Source organism: Mastomys coucha, unplaced genomic scaffold (assembly GCF_008632895.1).
Source record: "Mastomys coucha isolate ucsf_1 unplaced genomic scaffold, UCSF_Mcou_1 pScaffold11, whole genome shotgun sequence".
Classification (NCBI taxonomy): domain Eukaryota; kingdom Metazoa; phylum Chordata; class Mammalia; order Rodentia; family Muridae; genus Mastomys; species Mastomys coucha.
Genome location: NW_022196893.1, coordinates 20,185,766 through 20,208,883, shown reverse-complemented (window position 1 = coordinate 20,208,883; position 23,118 = coordinate 20,185,766). Strand labels below are relative to the sequence as shown.

At 48.7% G+C, this 23,118-nt stretch overlaps 2 protein-coding genes and 1 non-coding gene across 19 annotated transcripts in view; 2 read left to right on the top strand and 1 right to left on the bottom strand.

Moving 5' to 3' along the window:
• Sbf1 (SET binding factor 1) overlaps nt 1–3,456 on the top strand; it is a 27,510-nt gene extending 24,054 nt beyond the window's left edge. For all 5 annotated transcript variants that reach the window (XM_031352706.1, XM_031352693.1, XM_031352701.1 and 2 more), the window contains 5 exons: nt 1,726–1,833; nt 1,939–2,150; nt 2,632–2,719; nt 2,798–2,929; nt 3,015–3,456. In XM_031352706.1, the coding sequence (XP_031208566.1) occupies nt 1,726–1,833; nt 1,939–2,150; nt 2,632–2,719; nt 2,798–2,929; nt 3,015–3,113 (639 nt within the window). In that variant the 3' untranslated portion in view covers nt 3,114–3,456. The remainder of the gene's footprint in view (nt 1–1,725; nt 1,834–1,938; nt 2,151–2,631; nt 2,720–2,797; nt 2,930–3,014) is intronic.
• A 1,443-nt stretch (nt 3,457–4,899) lies between these two features.
• The window catches only part of Ppp6r2 (protein phosphatase 6 regulatory subunit 2), a 69,906-nt gene continuing 51,687 nt past the window's right edge, over nt 4,900–23,118 (bottom strand). For 7 of the 13 annotated variants that reach the window (XM_031352735.1, XM_031352728.1, XM_031352777.1 and 4 more), the window contains 17 exons: nt 22,310–22,436; nt 20,822–20,974; nt 19,764–19,844; nt 16,733–16,948; nt 15,386–15,450; nt 13,694–13,809; nt 12,306–12,391; nt 11,754–11,834; nt 11,287–11,384; nt 11,035–11,092; nt 10,606–10,730; nt 10,169–10,332; nt 9,059–9,215; nt 8,880–8,968; nt 8,000–8,195; nt 5,785–6,012; nt 4,900–5,693 (listed from right to left, as the gene is read on the bottom strand). In XM_031352735.1, coding sequence (XP_031208595.1) covers nt 5,645–5,693; nt 5,785–6,012; nt 8,000–8,195; nt 8,880–8,968; nt 9,059–9,215; nt 10,169–10,332; nt 10,606–10,730; nt 11,035–11,092; nt 11,287–11,384; nt 11,754–11,834; nt 12,306–12,391; nt 13,694–13,809; nt 15,386–15,450; nt 16,733–16,948; nt 19,764–19,844; nt 20,822–20,974; nt 22,310–22,436 — 2,089 coding nt within the window. In that variant the 3' untranslated portion in view covers nt 4,900–5,644. The remainder of the gene's footprint in view (nt 5,694–5,784; nt 6,013–7,999; nt 8,196–8,879; nt 8,969–9,058; nt 9,216–10,168; nt 10,333–10,605; nt 10,731–11,034; nt 11,093–11,286; nt 11,385–11,753; nt 11,835–12,305; nt 12,392–13,693; nt 13,810–15,385; nt 15,451–16,732; nt 16,949–19,763; nt 19,845–20,821; nt 20,975–22,309; nt 22,437–23,118) is intronic. The other 6 variants (XM_031352770.1, XM_031352808.1, XM_031352762.1 and 3 more) reach the window with 5 other exon arrangements.
• LOC116083044 lies at nt 21,437–21,543 on the top strand. The gene has a single exon (XR_004115572.1). It is a non-coding gene; the product is annotated as a U6 spliceosomal RNA (small nuclear RNA).

The window sequence follows — 23,118 nt, the reverse complement described above, 5'->3', positions numbered from 1 at the left end:
GGGGGGGTGGGTGTGTGGGTGTCTGTGGGTGTCTGTGTCTGTGTGTGTGTATGTGTATGTGGCAGGGTCTCACTGTAGCCCAAGTTAACCTGGAACTAGCATTTTTTTCTTAGGCTGGCTTCAAACTCAGTAATCTTTCTGTTTCAACCTTCTAGTTAAAGGCATATGCCATTGTGCTCAGCTATTGTTATCCTTTGAGACACATCTTATGTAGCTAAAGACGGCCTGGAGTTCCTTCCTGATACTTTGGCTTCAACCTTCTAAGTTTTAGGATTACTTTTGTAAACTAGCATGCCCAGCTCTCACTTTTTTTTTTTTTTTTTTCGTTTTATGAGACAGGGTTTCTCTGTATAGCCCCGGCTGTCCTGGAACTCACTCTGTAGACCAGGCTGGCCTCGAACTCAGAAATCCACTTGCCTCTGCCTCCCAAGTGCTGGGAGTAAAGGCGTGAACCGCCACCGCCTGGCTCACTTATTTTTAGGAGATGGGGTGTTGCTGTGTTTCCCTAGGCTGGCCTAGACCTGCTAGTCTCAAGTGATCCTTCTGTTTTAGCCTGCCAGGAAGGTAAAGCTGCACGGGAAACACAGTGCCCAGTTATACCTACCTGCCTCTCTCCGTCTTTCTTTCTTTTTACATGTTTAGTGTTGTTGGATATTAAATCCAGCTTTGTACATGGGAAACAAGTGCTTTCTCTAACCCTGAGCTATACTACACTTAGTCCATGTGTCATTGCTTTTAAAGGGTATTTTCTTTGAATATAGAATTCAGATGTGGCAAGTTTTTTAAATTCAAGCCCCACGCTGAACCCCCATTGATAGAATACTAATTAAACCCACATACAACATTCAGTTTTAAGGTGTCATTATAGAATGCTAACTAAACCCATAGACTACAATCAGTTTTAAGTCATTACATTGTTTCTAGCTTGCAGCATGTTCACCAAAATCAGTGCTCAGTCATATCCTTATGAACTATATAACATCATCTTTTTTTATCTCCTGATATAATATAGCCCTTGTTGGCTTGTAACTCTTAAGTTGTCCTGCATCTGCCTCCTGAGTGCTGGGATTAAAGAAGTGTACCACCTCTGGTCTGGACATATTTTTAAAATGTTTTAAACTACATTTATTTAGTGGGTCTGTGTGTGGGGGGGGGGGTTCAAGGTCAGAGGTCAACTTTTAGGATGCAAGTTCTCTCTTTCTGTCATGTAGGTCCTAAGGATTGTATTTTACTTGACAAGCCTTTACTAACTAAACCAGTATGCCCACTCAGTCTGGATTTTATTTTATTTTATTTTTTTTCGAGACAGGGTTTCTCTGTGTAGCCCTGGCTATCCTGGAACTCACTCTGTAGACCAGGCTGGCCTCGAACTCAGAAATCTGCCTGCCTCTGCATCCCGAGTGCTGAGATTAAAGGCGTACACCACCACTGCCCCGCTCAGTCTGGATTTTTGTTTTGTTGTTGTTTGTTTTTTTTTAAATATTTTTAAATTAAAAAATTCTTTATGTGTATGCATGTTGTGCCTGCATATATGTATATGTACTGCATACACATCTGGGACCTACAAAGGTCAGAAAAGGGTTATATCCCCAGAAACTACAGATAGATATGACTACCATGTGGATGCCAGGCATCAAACCCAGCTCCTCTGCAAGAATAAGTGCTATAACTGCTGAGCTGTCTTTCCAGCCTCTGGATCATCTTTTGCTCACCAATTCTCCCCAGGAGCTGCAGCGATTAGAGACAGAGCTAGGTCGACCTTCTGAACGCTGGAAAGACACCTGGGACCGGGTGAAGGCTGCTCACCGCCTTGAAGGCCGGCAAGATGGACGTGTAAGTGGGTGGGTGGTCGGCTGGGCTGAGGAATACCTGGTATGTGTGTTGCCGGGAGATGGAGGCTAATCAGCCTTGATATTAATCCCACTCTGCTTTTTGCAGGGTACCCCTAGCTCACTGCTGGTGTCAGCTGTGCCCCACCACCGCCGCTCGCTAGGTGTCTATCTACAGGAGGGGCCTGTTGGCTCTACTCTTAGCCTCAGCCTGGACAGTGACCAGAGCAGTGGCTCAACCACATCCAGCTCTCGTCAGGCTGCCCGGCGGAGCACCAGCACACTGTACAGCCAGTTCCAGACATCTGAGAGTGAGAACAGGTGAGAGGCACAGCCTACTGCTACCTCTGCACTGGGAACTGGGACCTGTGCATGACTCTCAAGTGGAGTTAGGATCTTTGAGGAGTTCAGTATTTTCTGTAGGTAAAAGGACTTGCAAAAGCTGAACAATTGCCTAAGCATAGGCCAGCATCAAAAGAGGTTTGGGTTGTAGACCTGGTGACTGTAACAGGTCTGAAATGGAGCCAGGAGGTACACGTAGGACAGTCACTAGATGAAATTCGGCCAGACAGGATCCATCCTTCCTGACCCTTGAGAGGCCATTTTAGTCTGGTTGCTCCCACAGATTTGACTGCTAAGTTCCTCTTCCTCTCTAGGGTGTCTGTGTCATATGGGACTACCTCCCAGATACGGTGTTTGGGACCCAGTGTCTGACACACAGAGGGACTGACCCTTTATCTAATTTCTAAGGGTGGTCTTCCACCTAATAGCTAACCTGGCTTTGGTTCTGGTACAAATGCAGGTCCTATGAGGGCACCCTGTACAAGAAGGGGGCCTTCATGAAGCCCTGGAAAGCCCGTTGGTTTGTCCTAGACAAGACCAAGCACCAGGTGAGTGGTGGTACAGGGACAAGGGAAACAGAAGACAGGCCTGTCTTGACTCTGCGCATCTTTTCATCCTCACCCCAGCTGCGTTACTATGACCACCGAGTGGACACAGAATGCAAGGGTGTCATTGACCTGGCAGAGGTGGAAGCTGTGGCACCTGGCACACCCACTATAGGTGCCCCTAAGACTGTGGATGAGAAGGCCTTCTTTGATGTGAGCCTCTGTCAAGGGGTGGGGAATACCTGGGGCCAGGGGCTTGGAGTTGTAGGGCATGAAGTCAGTAACCCGCTCTTCCCAGGTGAAGACAACACGTCGAGTTTACAACTTCTGTGCCCAGGATGTGCCCTCAGCCCAGCAGTGGGTGGACCGGATCCAGAGCTGCCTGTCGGATGCCTGACCCCTCCCGGCCCTGCCCGGGCTGCTCTGCTTCCAGTCGTTACAGACCACTAGGGGTGGGCAGGGCCGCCCCGGCCATGTTTACAGCCCCGGCCCTCGACAGTATTTGAGGCCCTGAGCCCCCCAGCACTTGTGTGTACAGCCCCCGCCCCGCCCCACCTGGCCAGCTCTAACTTATTGTGGTGTCATGGCTGAGCCGTTTAGGGACGCGGCCATGGTACAGCCCTGCCCAGGGCTTGTAAATAGCCCTCCCTACCCAGCCCATCAGTGTGCTGGCCCTGGCCGGCTGGCTGTGCTAAGTTGTTTCTAGAACCAGAGTCTATATAAAGAGAGAACTAACGACATACTTGTGTGCCTGCATCAGCAATGTGAGCTGTGAATCTGCCCAGAGGGGCTCCTTTGTCTCAACCCTGGGGTCTTCTGAGTGGGTAGTGGGTTGCTATCTTTTTTAAATGCCTTTTCTGGAACCTGAGCCCATCTTCCTCCAAGATCCCTGGCCATGAGCAGCTTTGCACAGAAAGGGGACTTCCTGCAGCCAAGGAAGGACTTTTTAAATCCTTGCTTAGCACTCAGCCAACCATCTTCCCCAAGCCTCCATGCCAGAGAAAGCCCCATCTTTCCAACCCAGATCACTCTGGAACATTAGTTCAAATCAAGGATGCTGCAGGGTGTTGTAGAGGGAGTGAAAGACCTTGGCAAAGGACAAAGGTCATAGGCCCTGGACAGAAAGGAGCATGGGCTCTTAGGAAAAAAGGCTCTCCAGCAGGGAAGCTAGGATGGGGGTGTGGCTTAGTGACGGGGCAACACCCAGAGTGGTCATGGGTCCTAGGCTGTCTACACCCACTCCTCCTCCTTCCCTGGGGTTACATTTGTGTTGTGATTTTTTTTGTTGCTGGGCTAGTTACTGTTGTCGAACCTCACCAGGCTAGACTTCATTGGCTGTATACTGTTAATCAGGACTGGCCCAGAGAGGTATGAGTGCTGGAGACATTGGAGAACGTCTCAGGGCGTTTGTTGGTGTTGAGGGCTAGCCACTGGAAATCTGGGCCCTGCCTGGCTCTTTAAGGTGGAGGGTGAGCAGCAGCAGGTACAAAAGAGGCAGATCCAGTGGAGATGCCAGAGGGGTGACTTTCTGTGGTGGGGGGTGACTGAACCTCCATCAGCTCTGCTACTCTGTCATCATAATTTCTGGTCCTCACAACCGGACATGGGATAACCTTAGATCTTTCCTGAACTCTGATTCAGGAAACCCATCAGGACAGACTCTGGGAAGGAGAGTCCTGCCCTCCACATTTCAGTGTTGAGTCAAGAGCTGGGGAAGTGGCTGAGGCACCTTACTGAGCAAAAAGGTGAATGCTGGCAGAGGCCCAGGGCAGAACCACAGGACCCAATGAAGGAAGCAGAGGAGCTGCTGAGAGGGAGGGGTATGTCCCTTGGGGCTGGCTCACTTCTAGAGGGATACACCTCCTGTATACTTCTCAGGATGGGCCCTGGGGTTGGGTGGGGCAAGCCTTCACAAAATGGGTGTCACTGGTTTGACTGTTAGGTAGAGCTTTTCATTTCTGTCTCAACATGAGTCCCAACTGCTGAGAATGAGCCCAGGGATAGCAAAGGTGTCCACACAGGCAGGGGCTCGGCATCTGCAGTCTAACAATAACACACAGTTTTTCAGTAAGAATGATACTTTTTATTGGGGGTTGGATGCCCTGTCAGAAGGTCAGAACATTACAAAAAAAAAAAAAAAAAAAAAAAAAAAAAAAAAACAAACATAGACTTTTTTTAGACTCTTCCTGGACAATATGGGCCCACCCTGTCTCTAAGCCTCCCAGTGATCTTCTGTGTCCACTCTTACTTATCTGATGCAGCTCCAACACCCACCCAAGTGTGCCAGTCTGCCCTGCTGAGCACAGAGACAACTCCATCAGGTCCAGAGGGTCTTTTGTTTTTAAGGCAGTCAAAATTTGTAGCCTGATTCAATGCCAGCTCCCAGGAGCCTCTGGGCAGCTAGAACTGGGGTTTGACCTCATGTGGCCAAACTAGTGCCAGACCCCCCATGTATTATTATTAGTGGGGACCAGGTCTCTCCAACTCGGGCCTTTACATCTGCCCTGAGCCAAGAGAGACCCTGTACTGTAGCTGGGTACAAAGTGCAAAAAACAGCTTTTCCTCCATGTTAAAAAATACAGATGAAACCAGAGCCTGGAGACCCTCACCCTCCTGCCCATCTGATGGCACTGGCACCGTAAAGTCTTGTTCCCTCCCCAACTCCTGCAGGTAGAATCTGCATGTCAAAGATCTCATTGCCATACCAAGACCTGGACTGGGAGTGGCCAGGTACATCCTGTCTTCTAACAGGACCAAGGGCAGGCCAGAGAGATATGAGTTGGGTCATCCAACTGGTTCCACTGCCAGCTTTACCAAATGCAGCATTTATTTTAAAGTTAAATAAAAAAAAAAAAATTGCATCACCAGGTAGTTTTCTTGATTAAAGAAGCAGCCTGACCAGGGCGGGCCATAGCTGGGTGGCAGCAGTTACACGGGACCATTTAAGGCAGCTCCTTCTGGCAGGGCATCTGTCTTCCTGCATAAATGGGGGAAGAGGCAGAGTTGCACCATGTGAGCTTCTGGGATTCATCCAATCCCATCCTACCCTCTTCGGCCAGTCTACTCACCTGTCCTTTGTCATTGTCCCCAGGTTGGCAACTATGGCTGGGGATGCTGTGGTTACTGCCATGATCGGTCCTGGGGGGACTGCAGTAGCCACTGAGGAAGAGACCACTATGGTGGCCGTGGGAGAGCCTGCCTTGCTGGGTGCTATGGTAGCCACGGCAGGACTGATGGTCACTTCTGAAGGTGCAGGGCAGGCAGGGGCTAACACGGTACTGTGAGGACACTCAGCCCTGTGTGGCAGACAGGCTCCAGTTACGGGTGCCCCTACCTCACTGCTGCCTACCTCAGCTACCCAACAACCAGCAAAGGGCCTACAAGGAACGCACACAGCTCTTTTCTGCTTCTATCTTCTGTGGGGTGGCTACACTGAGTTTGAGGCCAGCCTGACCTACATAGAGAGTTCTAGGCCAGCCAGGGCTATAAAGTGAGACCTGTGTTTGCAAAAAAGTGGGGGTGAGTGGGAGGGATTATATAAGGACTGAGGGCTTTCATACCCAAGGCTAGCCTAATTTAGCCTAACCACAAGTAGCAGATGGATCCTACAGAACAAAGATGCCTAGCTCTGTCCCAGGGAGGGATTCTCAGATGAGATTCAGGACAAACAGGGAGGGAGGAAGTTGTAAAGGCTGAATAAAATTTGGCAGTGGTTCAGCTACCTAGCAAGTTTTGAGAATGGCTTTGTAAAGGGTTTACTTTGTCTTTTTGCAGCAGGGTTAAAGTATTTCTCTAGGAAGGATTTAGGAAAGGAGGATGAAGGTTTTACAAATCTAGACTTTTAAGGCAGGCTGTTAGTTGGATGTGCTGGTCTTCCTCGGTAATGTGATCACTAAAGCGATGGAGTCGGGAGGGCTGTGAATTGAGGCCATCCGCCAACACAGCAGGACTCGAAAACAAGCCTGTGTGCTCTCCACCCAAGGGACTCCAGTCTAGGCTTTTCTTCATAGTTAATTTATCGCATCTGAATCAGTAACCATGTGGACCCTTCTCCAAGTCTTGGCTCTACTCTTTTGCTTTTCTACAAGTCCTTTAGATGCATAGTGTTGTTGGTTTTAGGGGCAATATCCTGCCTGTAGTTCCTAGAACACAGAGCCAGGGCCTCATGAGTTTTGGACATGAGCAGCCAGGGGCTGTGGGTACAGAGTATGAGACTTTTGAGTCCCAGCTACAAACAGTAGTTCTGAACCTGTGGGCTGTGACCCTTTAAAATCATGTTCACAGTACCAAAGTTCCAGTTGTGAAGTAGCAACGCAAATAATGTGGTGATTGGGATCACCACAGCATGAGAAACTGTATTAAAGGTCACACAATAGGAAGGTTAGGGACCCCTGTGTTACACCAACCATGGATTCCAGCTGTTGGATCTCCACGCTTAGCTGAGGAAAACCTTGAAGTCAATATCAGAGGACTCTCCAGAAGTGCGCAGGGCCTACCTGCTTGGGAGGAAGAGTAGGCAGGGCTGGTAGGACCCTGAGCCTGAATGCATGATAGTGAACCTGTGCTAGGCAGTCTCTCTGCTGCCCACTGTGTCAAGAACAACCTGTGTCTGGTACATTCCAGACTTGGACGTGTAGGCAGGGACAAGACCAAAAAGCCTACAGATGATACTCATACAGGAGTAGATGCAAAATCCAAAACAAAATACACAAAAAACCCACATGGGCCTAAGGTCAAGAGCCTTGTGAGATTAGTACCTTGTCCTCTGGTAGGGGCCGGCCCTGAGACTGCTCTACTGCACCCTGAACAGGGCCTTTGTACTGGCCAGAGCCATAAGTTTGCCCTGTAAAAAGTTAAGGGCAACCCTAGACACCAAGGAGGTTAGCCAGTCCCCGAGCCTGAAAACCAGGTATTCTCTGTAACTGGCCTCTGTAGTGGGGACTGTCCTTCCAAGTTTCTGGGGAGCTCTTGGGACACCCAGGTTCTATTTCCTATTCTGAAACACTAAACTATACACTGTTGTCTAAGAAGTCCAGCCCTCCAGTCCAGCCTTCCCCCTTGGTAAAGAGGCATTGTTTTTTCTAGAGACAGCTTCACAGGATCATAAGCCATGGGGCAGCAGCAAGGAATTCCAGTCTGGTCTCCACTTGTTCTCAGAGAGCTGAAATCTGGCCACTGAGCCCTGTTCTCAGTGGTTACAAAGCCAGTGACTTATGGCCCTCAGCTCAGAAGCCATGCAATGTTCACTGGGCCCCCCAGGAAAACTTGCCACTCCCTTCACACCTGCCAACAGCAGCCTCCACTGTCCTTGGTGGAGGGGAGGCCTTTCCAGTATGGCCTGTGCACACGGCTTCCATAGCACCCGCTGCCTTCTCATCTTCTTCACTGTCAGATCCCCCAGAGGAGCTGCTGTCAGAGGCTACCAGTGGGGCCTTCCTAGTGACACACACATTCCAGGCACAAGGCGAGGTAGGACCAACTGCAAAAGAAGAAACCCTGTGATATTTGTGAGGGCAGAGAAGCCTGAGAACACAGCTACCATGGCCACAGGGACCCCAGATTGGCATGAGTCAGTGTAAGAGATGAGAGGCAGAAATAGTTTATGTTGGCTTCCTGAGTGTTACACACGTGTATCTGCATGTTCGCAGGAACCACATGGACTGCTATGTACCTTCCATGTGGTCTGCCCCACTACTCCACAAGATAGGAGTCATGTGTGCTCTTCTCAGTGGAGGAAACATGGGCTCAGAGAAGTCACTTTAAACCTAATGCCCAGGAAGGACATGTCAGGAGTGTTGCCTGAACTTTCAGGCCAAGGACTTTTTGGTCAAATTCCTTATCGGCTTCCCAGCAGGGACTCACCTACAAAACTTAACAATGTGACTCAAGGATGCAGGTGGGTTGTAAAGTACAGGCCTGGGCCTAGGGCCTGATTGGATCTGGCTCTGAGGGCATCCTAATGGGCGTGTTGTCCTGCCCTGTACCCCTAAAGCTCTACGTGTATTGTACAGTGAACAGTTCATGACAACTCCAATCCAAGTATGTAAGGAACCCAAGACCACAAAGACATAGCCACACCTGGGGCCATGACCATTTCCCACCTTCTCAATGGGGCCTAGCCTGCAAACTAGTCAAGGCAGTTGTCTGAGCTGCTACTACTCACAGGCTTTCTCTGGGCCTGGACTCTGGCCACCCTCGGCATTGTTGTGGTCCATGTCCACAGGAGAGCTGCACCGGGGCCCTGTCTCAGAGCTAGAAAAGAAGATGAGGACGTGTTGAGTCCACTGGGCAACACTAGTCCTGACACCCAACAGGCATGATTCCATTTCTGATGTTTGTTACCAGCAGAAAGGCTGGAAGTCGGTGAATTTAGCCCAGCCTTTCTCCTCTGCAACTGAAGAACCAGCCGCCCATGCACTAGAACCCACATCCCTCGCAGCTCCTGGGGCTGCAGACAGCGGGTTCACTGGCTCATCAAACACTGCTGTCCATGTAGTACCTGCCAGAAGGAGATGCAGCAGTCAAGAGTAGGCAGGCCTAGTGTGTGATAGACAAGGGAGAAGCAGCACCATAGAGATAGGTAGAGGGGGCAGCAGAGCTGAACAGAAATGCAAGATGCTCCCAATTAGGAAACCACAGAAGAGCCCTCTCTGTCTCAAGTGTCAGAGATGGCAGGACTCCCCAGTAGTGCCTACAGGGTTCCTCAAACCCGGGAACACCTGTGTGTAAGGGCCCCTATAAATCACGTTGGAAAGGGTCCTGTAAATTACCCATGCAACAGAGGGCATGGGTATCAGTAATGCTCATGTGGGCATCAGTTCTTGCTGGTGTGGTGCCTCATGGGATACCTGTGAAGCCCCATCTGTCCTCCAGTAAGACTGATGGTACAAAGTAGGTACCATCTCACCTATCCCAACCCAGGTCCCAGCAGGCACTCTGCTCTCTCTCTCTGATGTCAGCATGGGTGGGCCCTACTGTGGGTGTTCCTGCCCTTGCAGCTTCTTGTCAGCCCCAGCTAGGGTGCTGACAACTCCTAACAGAAAGCTGGCTTCTTGCCCATGTCCTGAGTATCTAAGCACCCAGAGCAGATAAAAGGGGTCTCTAAGGGTAGTATATGGGTAGATGCTCCTGAGTACATCTGAGAGATGGCAAAGAGCAACATACAGGTTACATGGGGTTTCCCTTCCCTAGCAAAGACAATGGATACCAGCTGTGCAGGTGCAGATGTATGCAGGCACTGCAACACAAGGGAGTAAGAGCACCTGGCTCTTGATTCAGTGCTGAGTGGAACCCATGGTGGTCAGACCTCCCAGAACATTTCATGAAACCATGTGTAGATGGGGAAGTAGGTCATCAACTGCTGGAAAAAGTGGCTCCAAAGGGGGTCCCTCAGTCAAGTCACCACACCCTGTCCTCAGGACTCATGTCTCTTGTACAGCCTTCAGGTCCTACCTGCTGAATCACTCTCTGAGCGAGGACATTCTTTCTGTGTAGGAGATGAAGGAGCGGCCAATCCAGGCACATTCCTAGCTACTGCTGAGCCAGTCTTCCTGTCCTGGCCTCCATGCTCCAAGGCATTCTTTGAGTAGTTATCCGATACATGAGGGGCTCCAAACCTGGGCAGACATAAAGGCAGCAGATGTTTGGTGAGCCTTGGTTAGATGCCCAATGCTGGAGAACCTGTGATGGCTCAGGAATTGGGACCAGGGTTGGGTACAGGGTGTCCAGAATAAGCATTACTTGGCTCTCAGTTTCTGCTCTGGTCTCTGCCAAAAGGGCCACTGCCCCTGTAGGTGTCTGAGCACTTTTAACAGTGGCTGGACATCCAGTGCTTAATCTTATGCCTGCTCCCTACTGGTGGAGGCTTTGGGAGAATGCGTGACCCACACCTGGCTCTGGCCATCACCCGGGCAGTGCATCGAGTCTCTTCATCTTCCCAAATGTCCTCCTCTTCATCATCATCGAAAGGCTGGATCCGATCACTACAACAGGCTTCAAACAGAGCTGCACTGGGCTGTGAGACAGAATGAGGAGCTGTTTTCTGGAGAATCTGGTCCCAAAGAACTCCAGAGGGGCTAGCTCACAGAACATGGCTGACAGACAATGTGGGAGGAGGCAAGGAGGGAAGCTCTACTCCCAACTCCCATGGAGGGGAGCCTCCCAGTCCTGACACATAAACATACTGGCCAGGGCCCCATAGTCCCATCCACCTGTGACAAGGACCAAGTTGTGGGAACTGCCTAAACTATCTGAGCAGTGTAATCGAGTGCTGCTATGCCCTGCAGCCCTGCAGCCCTGCAGTGGCCCCCGTCACTCACACTGTCCTCATCGGCTTCAATGTTGAAGTTGATCTCTGCAATCCGGTCAAATGGGGCACTGCAAGAACAAGGTCCCTCAGTACCGCCTGTGCTCCAGCAGGCCTGGGCCCTCAGGCAGTAGGTGGGACACTTGCTAGCTTCTCAGGGACAGTGGACCTCATTCCTGCCAAGATCATGTGGAGCTGCTTCTATGGTGCTGTTGCTTAGGCAAGTGCTAGCCTAGATCCTGAGCTTTCATGTGGCTCTACTCACTTGATGTTGTCATCTTGGTCTGCAAACTCCTCATCATTGAAGCCAAACTGATCCACAAAGTTTGCTGTCATCTGCTGGATCTGGTACTCAGAGAAGGCCTGGGAGGAGAGGGTGCTGCTATGGAACAAACTATGGCCTAGTGGCTGCTCCTTGGAGCCCACTCCATTGCTCAGGAGCCTCTTGAGAAGCAGGCAGTGAGTTTTCCCAGAGGTTGAATGTTCACAGTGGTTGAGCAGTTGCATACAGAAGAGCACCTCCTTAGTCAGCTTTCAAGCTTAGTGTCCCCAGGAGTCTCACAAGATAATATGACTTTGGGGGTACTCTCCCAGGCCCCCCTCTCCCAAGGATGTGCTTGGAGATGAGTTACTTTTCTCTTTTGCTATGCAATGTCACAGGAACTAAGCACTACCAAGGACACAGGCTCCAGAAGGGCCCGGCAGGGTGCGGAGTGCCGGCCATGCCCTCACCTGCTGAAGGGACAGCTCGTTAGGGAAAGTCCCCTCAATGTCCTCGTCCTCACTTGAGGAGTGAAGGTGGTGAGTGCTCACCTAAAACACAGGCCAGATGGGGTGGGCATGTGAGCTAGCCAGGCCTCACCCAGAGTCCCAGGCCCCACCCAGCCCAGCCTAAGTCTCCCCCTCCCCAAACCCTCCCACACCACCAATCCCGACACCTGTAGGCCTGTGCGGCTTACTGCAAGGAAATGCCAAGTGAGGCCAAAGCCTCATGAAAGAAAGCCCAGCCTCCCTGGTCCAGGTAATGCCCTGGAACCCAAGCAGAGTCCTTCACAAATAAGCCATAGCTCTGGAGAGAGGAGATCAAGAAGGATAACACTAGCTTTGCAAAGAGATTCTCGGAGCCAGCTCTGCTGTGACACAGCAAGGGTATGTAACAGACTGCAGGCCAGAGTGAACTAAATGTCCAGTCCTGCCCTTGCGATTTCCTCCTCCACCTGTGCTGCAGAGTGGTGCATATGGGACTGTCAGTGGTCACCATGGAAGGAGCCCCAGCTTCCTCACCAGGTCCACAGTGTTCCTGCGGTTGGTCTCCATCAGCGTCTCTTCCACAAAGCTCTCCCAGCGTCCACGGCAATCTGCAGGGAGTCCTGCAAGGCAAGTGCTACTCATAAGTCCTTATGAGTACCCTCAGAAGTATGGGACTTACGAGTCCCAGGGTAGGGCACTCAGCAGCCCTAGCAGGCAAAGGCTGGTCCAGAGGGGGACAAGTTATGCTTCTACGATCCATCCACTCAAGACAAACAGGAGCTGCTGATAGGAAGTAAGCCCGTATAGCAAAGTGGGAGGGCTAATGTCCTGCAGGGCCTTAGGCTACAGCAACTCTGAGCAGGGCAATGTTCAGCTTGTTCTACAGAGACCTCAGGGGGCACGGGAGTTCTGTTTTATGTTTTTTGAGACATGATTTCACCATGTAACTCTGGCTGTCCTGGAACTCATTATGTAGACCAGGCAAGCCTCAAACTCCTAAAGATCTCCCTATCTCTGCCTCCAGAGTACTGGGATTAGAAGTATATGTCATCAGGCCTGGTCTGAAACTGCCTGCTGGTACATATGCATACCCTAAGCAAGCACCTTCCTACTGCAGCCCTTCTAGGCCTGGAGTGTGGAAAACTACAGACTATGCCTGATCTAGCAACAAGAGCCTCCTGCTCATCCCTCACCTCCCAAAACTGGGCTCCAAGCCCATTTGTTTTTCCCTTGGAGCAGCAAGAGAAGTCACCCCAGCTTGCTCACTGTTCTGCCCTGCTGCCGACTCATCACATGTGATGATGGACCAGCAAGCTTGACTTCACCAGACTGGTGAAGTATAACTAGGAAGAAGGTAGACAGGCAAGTGGCCTCCAAGATACCACAAAGAAAAAAATTTCTCTGGTCCTAAGTCCTGGGGAGGACAACCTGGAGTTTCCTTAACTCATACTTGTTGGGGAGGTATTACATAAGGGAACCGTGCACAGAGCAGTAGCACCATGTCTGAGGGTGGAAGCTCTGCTTGGGGTAAGAGTTCAGGGTTCCAGGTCTTGCTGCTCTTAGGGGACAGAATATCACCTACACTCATGGCCTCCTGATATGAAAACTAGGAAGGCCCTCTAAGTTGTGTGAGTTGAAAACATGGCAGGAAGGTGAGTCAGGACCTCTAGCACAGGCATAGCTCTGGAAAGCCCGTGAGCACTAGGGAGCCTGGTGACTGCTCATGGTTGCTAAGCCCAACACTGGAGTCATGAATTATCCTTGGCAGGCTGAGTCTCTTAAACTCAGATCTCTGCTCCATGAGGAGGACACCCAGCCTACCCTGAGAAGATGACAAAGAAGGCTGCATGGTTTGACCTATACCAGTGTAGTTGTCACTCCTGAGGACACAGGGCAAAGGGCGGGGAGCATAGTGGGCACACCTCGGATGACTTCACTGATGTGGGTCTGCACTGGGCCCTGCTCCAGGTTCTGGACAACTGCGTTGGCGATCCTTGTGAGGTGGCCCATATTCCCACGTCTCATACCACCTGCTGCCCTGAAAGTGAAATAATCTATTAAGGAGGTCATTCAGTCCAGGTTTTGACCAACTTCTTGCTGGGAGAGCCAAATGACAGGCTTTCTGAAGGTCATCTCCACTGTCACCTGTCACCTAGGCCTTTGACTACTTTGCAGTTGTCACTCCAAGGTAAATTCTAGGGGCAGAACCTAAGCAGTCAGTACCTGACCAACAGCCTCAGCTCTAGGACCCTGATGACTACCAAGCATCCGCTATGCATAAGTTCAGCCACACCTCCCCCAGCAGACCAAGACACACTAATGAGACTGCTTACTCCGTGGCCCAGTTATGGACATGAAGATGGAAGCAGAAAGCTCAGTGCTGGCCCAAGCTCCACAGAGGCAGCAGTGACGGTGGCACAGCTTGCACTGGGCACACTGCTTCTGGGATACCGTCACTGTTGGAGCTGGCTAGGACTCCACACCAAGTGAGCTGCTCTAACCTCTACTGTGCACCTCACAGGGCCTGGGTGGCAGTTCCACAACTGTACTCACACGCCTTTGGGCTCCCATGAGCTCTGCTCAACAATGCTTAGAGCCCACCTGTTTTCAGAGCACAACAAATGAATGAGGGGTGGCCATCAAGCCCTGAGAAACAACAGAGCATTGCTTCTGAGTGGAGGGAAGGCTCAGACAGAAGCTGTAGAAAAGCTAACATGCATCCCTGTGCACAAGAGCCAACAACGTATGCTCCAAGTTTAGTAAAAGCAAGAATGGTTACAGCTGGGGCTGGAAAAATGGCTTATCAGTAAAAAACACTGGCTGCTCTTCCAGAGAACCTGGGTTTGAATCCTAGCACTCACATGGCAGCTCACAACCATCAGTAACTCCAGTTCTAGGGGATCCAGTGCCATCATCTGGCCTCTGAGAGTAACAGGCATATACCCATAGTGTACAAACATGCATGAGGCAAAACACTCACACATAAAGTAATACATTTAAGAGAAAAAAAGAAAAGAATGGTTGTAGCCAGCACGTGAGAAGCTGAGGCAGCAGCATCAGAAGTTCTAGGCCAGCCTGGGCTATACTCTTAGACTGTTTCAAAAAACCAAAACATTGGCTGGTTGGAGTGGCACATGCCTTTAATCCCAGCATTCATTTGGGAGGAAATAGCAGGCTCCTCATGATCTCTGAGTTTTAGGTTTGGTTATGTGGTGAATTCCAGGATAGCCAGGGCTACATAATGAGACCCCGTCACACACACACACACACACACACACACACACACACACACACAGACACCAAAAACCAAAAACAAACCCCACAAGTGCACAAAGTACAAGCAAGACAAGTGGGAAGGGGTCACTTACCTACCATTGTGTGGCCTGGCCATTTATCACTCAATATGCCACACCCCTCCATTCCTCCCTGCATCCTCCTGCCTGAGCAGCCCTTACTGCTGTATACCCAGTAGCAAGATCCCTTCTAGAATAGTCCCAGGAACATATCTACATTAGAATTGCTGATGCCTAACAAGGAGCCTGGGGTCTTGCAGTGCCCAACATCCTGGTAAGATGCATCTCTCATTGGCCAGGAGGGTTCCTCAGAGTCCTTACTGTGTGTGGTCATTGGCTTCCCAGGCTTCCAGTATCCTCTGGACCAGGCAGCACTTCTGGAACAGCTGTGAGAGCAGAGTGGCAAGCAGTGTGAGAGGGAGGCCACAGTTCACACTGCCTCCTAGGTGCTGCAGGCAGTGAACTGGCAAACCAGCACTCAAGACCCTGTGGCAATAACATCACTGATGCACAAGGGCTCCAAGTCTCAAGTTACTGAACGGCCTGAGAATGAAGACTAGTACGTATAGTAAAGGCACTCTCTGCTCCTCCGACATGCTACAATGACTTCTGCCTCCCCTCCTCCTAAGGGCCTCCACCTGGACCTCTGAGCACTCTCCCACCAGCTCTCTGGGGCCTCTAACATTTTCTGCACCCCGCCCCCCAGCTATTTTCTTGGATGTTTGTTACAGACCCATATTCATACCTCCATGTCACTATCCAGGGTCCCTGTTGGTCTACATGGCCTCTGAATAACACTCCCTGTGCCCAGGTAGCTCTTGCCATTATAATTGCATGTCTCATGGCTGGGCCATAAACTGTGGGCCAGACTACATGCATCTTCTCCAGTATTAGCTCCTGCTAGGTTTGTTCACAGGTCCCCAAGCAAGTAGCACTGAGACGTTCTAAATCCAATCACGCACTGCTGTCTACGAGGCATTTGAACAGAGACCCAGGTACCCTCTCCCAAACCTCTGCCCTCCTGTCAGCCCATATGGTCCAGAATGTTCTTTCTCACTTTAGAAGTGGACAGCAGTCACAGTGGGTCTCAGCTCAGGTACAGCTTATGCCCCCAAGCTGCTTCCCCCTCTTCTTCCCTGGCAGACATTCATTAGGGCTGCTCTCTACCAGGGACAGTATTAAATGCTGATGTCAAAGAGATTGAGCTGCAGGCTCTAACCCCAGGGTGACCTACACAGGGGAAGGGACAAGGTGACAACTGTGATCATTCTCTGGAGAATAAGGGAAGTTACAGAGAAAGCTGGTGTACCTAGCTTTGAGGTCTAAAGTTGCAGAAAGCTTTCTGATGAGAACTTAAGTTTTCCTTTCTGCGTTAGTTATAAAGATGGATTGAGCAGAGCAGAGGCCACTTGTGGGCACATCCATGGGGGGGGTTGCAGTATCCAGGTAGCTGCCTACCCAGACACAACCCACAACCACTGGATCATCTTTGCAAGCAATGCCTTGCCTTCTCTTCTCCATCACCAACTGAATGTTTCTTTACAATTTTGTGTTTTTAGGGGTCAAAGACGGCAGCACCTCTGACCCATGTGAGGGTTAGGAGATAACACACCTGAGCCTGGGAAGTGCTGGCTGCAGGTGGCACAACCCCACATGGCCTGGACTTACATGGGTCACCATGGTGTTCTCAGGAGGGCTGGTGATGGATGGGGCGGTCTCCAGCTTCCCATTCCCATCTCCACTCCCCTGCAGAGGCTCCACCTTGCCATCGGATCCACTAGCTTCTGCCTGCTCCTCCCGAGCAGCATGGGAAAGAATAGCGGCTATGCATAGTTCCACTTGGAAGTGCAAAAAGTTATTCCAGGTGTACTTAAAAAACAAGTCCTGAGTAAACAGAGGACAGAAGACAGTCTTGAGATGAGTCTGCTCCAAACAGCTGAACTGTAAAGAGGAAAGCACTCGCAGAGCTTCACCTGCTCACTTCACCAGAGTGCAGTCGCTGCTGTGCTTCTCTGAGGCCCATTCTCACTTAGGAAGTTTACTCCGACTGACGCCCTCTTGCTTGCTACTCTGTGTGTGTCTCAATGACCTCCCTCTTATCCAAGCAATTGCCTTCTACTTTCTGTGGATTTATTCTTTGTTCTTTAAATTAGAAGCTTACCTAATTTGGAGTATTTTTTTTCTTTTATGGTGTCTTTATTTTCCTATAAAATTTATACTCTACACTTTATATATTTTACTATACAGTATTCTTAAAATTATTATTCAACTCTAGGCATTTAAATTTCCCTTCATTATTTTGTCTCTAAGCAGGGAGTAACCAGAGCTAAACTTGGGACTCCCCGCAAGGTGAGTGACATACATCTCCTCCATATGGACAAGAGACTGCAGTATGGCAGGCACCCCTCAAAGACTGGAACTGGAATATCACTGACAAAGTCCAAGCAAGGAGAAGTCTTGGGTCTCCTCTGGAACACAGAGGATTAAAAATACCATCTCCTACAAAGCCTTTTCCAGACCAAGTCAGGAGAGGAGGGAAGGCACCCTGAGGCCACAGCTCCTGACCTTCCTACTACTGCTGTGTCCCACAGATGGGGCAGGGGCGGGAGCAGGGAGGAGGGTGTTGTTACAGCAGCCTACAGTCCCAGGCCTAGCTACACACAAAAGGAAATGTGCTAGGTAGAGAGGTGGGGTATAATTCTGGGCCCCTTCGTTATACCAAAGATTACATAAGCTGAGAAGTCATCTGTTTGACTTCTCTGAACAAAACAGAAAAACCCACAATCCCTTTCTGAGTGTGCACTGTACCCAGTTAATCCCAGCACTCTGAGTGTGTGCTGCACCCCATTAATCCCAGCACTTGGGAGGCAGAAGCAGGATGTCTCTGTGAGTTCAAAGCCAGCATAGTCTACATAGCAAGTTCCAGGCCATCTAAGGCTACATAGTGATACCCCATCTCAAAGACACCCCCCCAAAAAACATTCTAAAGAGTTCACATAAACCATTAGAGGTAAGAAATTATTCATAATTCACTAATATTGTAGGATGCAAAGTCAACATACACACACACACACAAAATTGCATTCCTACACAGGAACAATAACCAGCTCAAAAACGAAACCAATACTTTGATGTAATACATGACAACATTCAAAAGAATAAAATCTTTGAGAGTAAACTAATGGGGCAAACAAGCCAACTAACCAACCAAAAAAACAAAACAAAAAGAAACGAAAAAAATCCAGTGTACCCAAAACTACAAAACACGCTGACAGAACTGAAGACCAGATTCATCTATTTATTTATTTTTGACACTAGGAGTTGAAGGGTTTTGCTGGGGTTTGTTTTCTTTGTTTTTTGTTGTTGTTTTATTTTATTCTTATTTATTTTTTAAAATTTCTACAGGTGTTGGGCTTACACATATGTCCTTGGAAGCCAGAAGAGGGTATCAGATTTCCTGGGCCTGGAGTTAAAGATGGCTGTGAGCTACCGTATCAGGTCCTCTGGAAGAATAGCCATTGCTTGAGTGTGAACAGGACTCTGTACATTATCCAAGGACTCTGTCACTAAGCTATAGATCCTTAGTCCCAGAGAAGATCTATTTAAACAAGTGGGGAAACCACTGATATTTTCTTAATTGATGTTACATTGTATGATAAAGAAATAGAGGAAAGAACACAAATATCTACACAAACACATTCTTACAAAATATGGCAGAAACATGTCAATTATAATCCTTATTTCTGTGACTGGTCATGTGGCCTTAGTTGGTATTTCTAACTACCTTCTATAGTGAGAAATTTGGCTTTTTAAAAATCCCACAGAAATATTCTAAGAATGTGTTTTGCTGGGCAGTGGTGGTGCATGCCTTTAATCCCAGCACTTGGGAGGCAGAGGCAGGTGGATTTCAGAGTTCGAGACCAGCCTGGTCTACAGAGTGAGTTCCAGGACAGCCAGGGCTACACAGAGAAACCCTGTCTCAAAAACCAACCAACCAACCAACCAACCAACCAACCAAACAAACAAACAAACAGAATGTGTTTCGTCTTAACCCCAGCTGTGGGGCTGCTTTGGACTGTCCACAGCAGCTGACTGTGATTTGCCTCGTGCTCTAGCAGGGAAGTGGTTTCACTACCTGCAGATCATTTCTGTGATTGTTTGACATTTGAAATCCTGGGGACTTTTCAAACATATATAAATGCCAGAGTCTCAATAGAAGAGGTTAGCTGGCCAGTTGGTGGTTGGATGCTGCTGGTTGCAGTTGTCAAGTAGCCATACACATAGCAGTCGTACACATAGAGACAAAAAGAAGATATTAGATATCCTGGTGTCAGAGATCAAACTTGCCCCAAGGAATTCTATGCCAGTAATCAGCAGGAAGTAGTCTAATAATATCAGCCCCTTCCCCTCTGTCCTTTATTCTGTTGTAACTAGTATCCACAAAGTAGCCAAAGGCCCGGCCTACAGCCTTCCTCCACTCCCCATCCTGTACGTCCTCCACCCTCAGGGAGCAGCTCAGCAGGTCTTAGCTCTTTTCCTGGAGGAGTGACCCATACCTTCATTCCTGAGGGATTTGTGCCCTTTCTTATTCTGCCTGGATTAGACTGTTGCATTTTCCCACTGATTTGAAATCCAGGGCACAGTAGCACTAAGAGATGCTCTAAAGGATCTCCTGCACTCCAGACATGATCCTTCTTACCTCCATTGTAGAGAAGCAATCCAACTCCCCATGGCAGTCTGGATCAATCACCCTCCTAACACTGTTATTTCCTTTCTTAGCCTGTTGAATTAAGGGTATCAGAAGCTCAAAATGGCTGGGGGCAAGTCTGAGGGTCCAGTTCAATGGAACATTTGCTGTGGCTCCTGGCAAAGCATTCCCTACTCTGAAACCAACATTTCTTGCTAGAAGAACAGGTCAGAGAAACAGGAAGCAAAATATTTCCTAGTGGGGTGATAGTGAGTAGAATTACACCTTTTTTACCCTTGATCCAATGACCCATGTATCCTGGCTACTGGATGTACTGGACACTGATTCCAAGCATATGCCATCTTCTGAAGAATCCTGCCCTAGCCCTCAAGGCTGCTGCCACCTAATTGTAACTGTGTCTTCAAAAGTCCTTCTGTCTTTTTTCAGAGCAATTGCTCCAGGGTGGTAAAGAACATGGTAGGATGAGTAATCTACAGCCACTGGATAGCTTCTGACCACTCACTGGTTTTGACAAGAACTATAAGGATGACCATTTTAGAAAACAAGGACCTTCTCTCTCAGGACTCTTCTGTTTTGTTATCTATCTATCTATTATCTATCTATCTATCTATCTTCCTTTCTTTCTCTCTTTCTTTCTATTATTCACTTTTTTATTCATTGGGTTTTTTTGTTTTTTTTTTTGAGGCAGGATCTCACTATGTAGCTCTGGCTGTCCTGGTATTCACTATGTAGACCAGGCTGGCCTAGCACTCACGGAGATCCACCTCTCAGGATACTTTGACTTAAGAGAAAACAAGGCCAGACACCTGTCCTCTGCCATCAGGAAGATCCTCTCTGGCAGGACACCATGAGCCTAAGACATCCCTGTGTTGCTCAGTGTGCTCTACCAGAGACCCATGAGCAAGTCCTTGATATTGTCACCTCTCCTTGGCATGTCTTTTTGCCCAGATGCTCAAGTGCCTGCCCTGATGGAGTCATCTCCATGTTCAACTGCAAATTGCATGCCACATACAAACAAGCAGAGCTAGCCATGGCAGGTGCTGACTCACCAGCAGTAAGTCCATGGTGTTGAGCCGGCAGAGCTCCTGGTTGATGCTAGGTGTGTTTGTGTGCAGCAGTGCAGCCATGAGGCGTGCACCATGAAGACGAGCATTCCCCAGGGGCTCCTCTAGCACACCAATAGTAGTCAGGATTGCTTTTTTCTGCAAACATAGGAGACACACCCAGCTGGAGTCTTATAACCAACAGGGGCACTCACCTACGATATGCCTGGCCTAAAGACAGTGGGGTATGATCAAGACAGGGCTGCCTATAAGAAGAAGTAACAGAATCCAAAAAATGAAAGACCTACTTTGTCCCCTCAGGACCAAAAGGAGTGGATAAGGCTCCTTGGACTGTTATCCAGGCGTACTAGGTCAAAGGACCAGTACTATGGCCTATGAAATGTGTCCAGTGTTCATGATGGAGCTAGCAGTACCAATCTGAAGCAAGCTAGCCCAACTAAAGACTGTAGCCCTGGACATGGTGCTTGGCTGTGTATGCCCAAGAAATTCTTGGGAGGATTCTGAGCTAAGAGAGGCTAAGTGAACTCTCTCAGAGACTGATAAAGCTTGCCTCATTAGCAATGTAGTTTTTTTCCCCCAAGTTTTAAAAAAAAAAAGTGATCGCTCACTTCAGCAGCACATATACTAAAATTGGAACGATACAGAGAAGATTAACATGGCCCCTGCGCAAGGATGACACACAAATTCATGAAGCATTCCATATTTTTATTAAAAAAAGTGATCATATGTATATATTATGTATCTGCTTGTGTGTGTACTGTGTGCATGTGTCTGCGCACTCCTGGGCACATGTATACCACACAGTATATGTGTGAAGGACAAAAGGGAACTCTGTAGAGTTAATCTTCTCCTTTCATCTTTATATGATTCCCAGGAACCAAATGCAGGTTATGAGGCTTACACAGAAAGCATTTTGCCTACTCAGCTATCTCATGGCCCCAAGTTTGCTTCATTAGATTGGATTTAGGTATTTTCTGATCCATCTGTGTTTGGTAAAACAGAGTTCTTGCCTCCATGAATCCTTACGTATTAGTAGGGGGAAGAGACAATAAATAAGTCAGTAAGTAAGGTGGGTGTACTAGGGAAAAGGCTGCAACTGTGTATGGGAAAGGATTGTAATGTGAGGCTGGAGGGCAGGAAGCAGTTGAGGATCTTTGTGAACTTTACTGTCCTTGGCCTAATCCAAGAACTCCCCTGAGCTGTTGACTGAACAAAAAGTTCCCCTGGGATCTTGGCCTACAGGAGCCACCCTTGGCCAAGCGTGTCCCTGACCAAAAGGCTAGGGTAACCTCATGCTCTGTACCAGGGGAAACTGCAAATGTCCCAAGCCCAGGCCTCTCCTAGTAGAGGCAACGTGGGTATTTCTAGCTAGCATCTCGAAGGGCAACATTAATGCACACTTTTCTCCATACTTGGGTCTTGTCTTCTACACCACATCTCTTAATGCCACAGTAATCTCTCCAGGCCGTTTACCTTTGGTGGGTTGAGTAGGAGCTGATGGAAATTCTTCAGCCATGGCTCGATGCCACACAGGATGCTGCTGCTGACAGAGTATGATCTTTCCAGTCCCTGAGAAAAGGAATCCACCAAGCCTTCTGTTCTGTGAAAAAAGACAGCAGACAGAGGCATAGCAGACATGCTGTGTCCCGTGCATACCCCATTCATCTTGTCAATGTTCTATTAACCATCTTCCCAAAAACATGTCTGAAAAGGGACATCACTCAAGACTTCTACACACCATTTGCTGACTGGTGTACTCCTGGCCCCTTAGCCAAATGTTTCTAGGTGAAATCCAAGACCACAGGAAACAAGAAGGGACACAGGACTGTCCCCTTAATCCCACCAGGGGTCCATAGTCCTCACACTGGCCACATAGTTTTTTTGCCTTTTCAAAACAATTCCTTTGATATATATTTAAATATATTTCCAATTAATAAAAGTAAAACAGAATCAATGCAGAAAAATCCTAAATAAATAAAGGATCAACAAATTAAAGAGCATATCCTTTACTTAACAACTATATCTTGTTATGCCATGTTTTGTAGATATTCCTGGGAAGCCTTCTCTCTCTCTTTTTTTTTTTTTAAAGGAAACTATTTTTTGAAAAGAAATAGAGGAGTGGATTTGGGGGAGAGGAGAGGTAGGGGAGGGACTGGGAGGAGAGGGAGGGAGGGGATGTATAAGATGTAGATGTGATGTATGAGAGAATAAAAAAAATTTAAATTAAAGACAAGTAGTTGACTATTTCTATTTTGCCTCTCTCTCTCTCTCTCTCTCTCTCT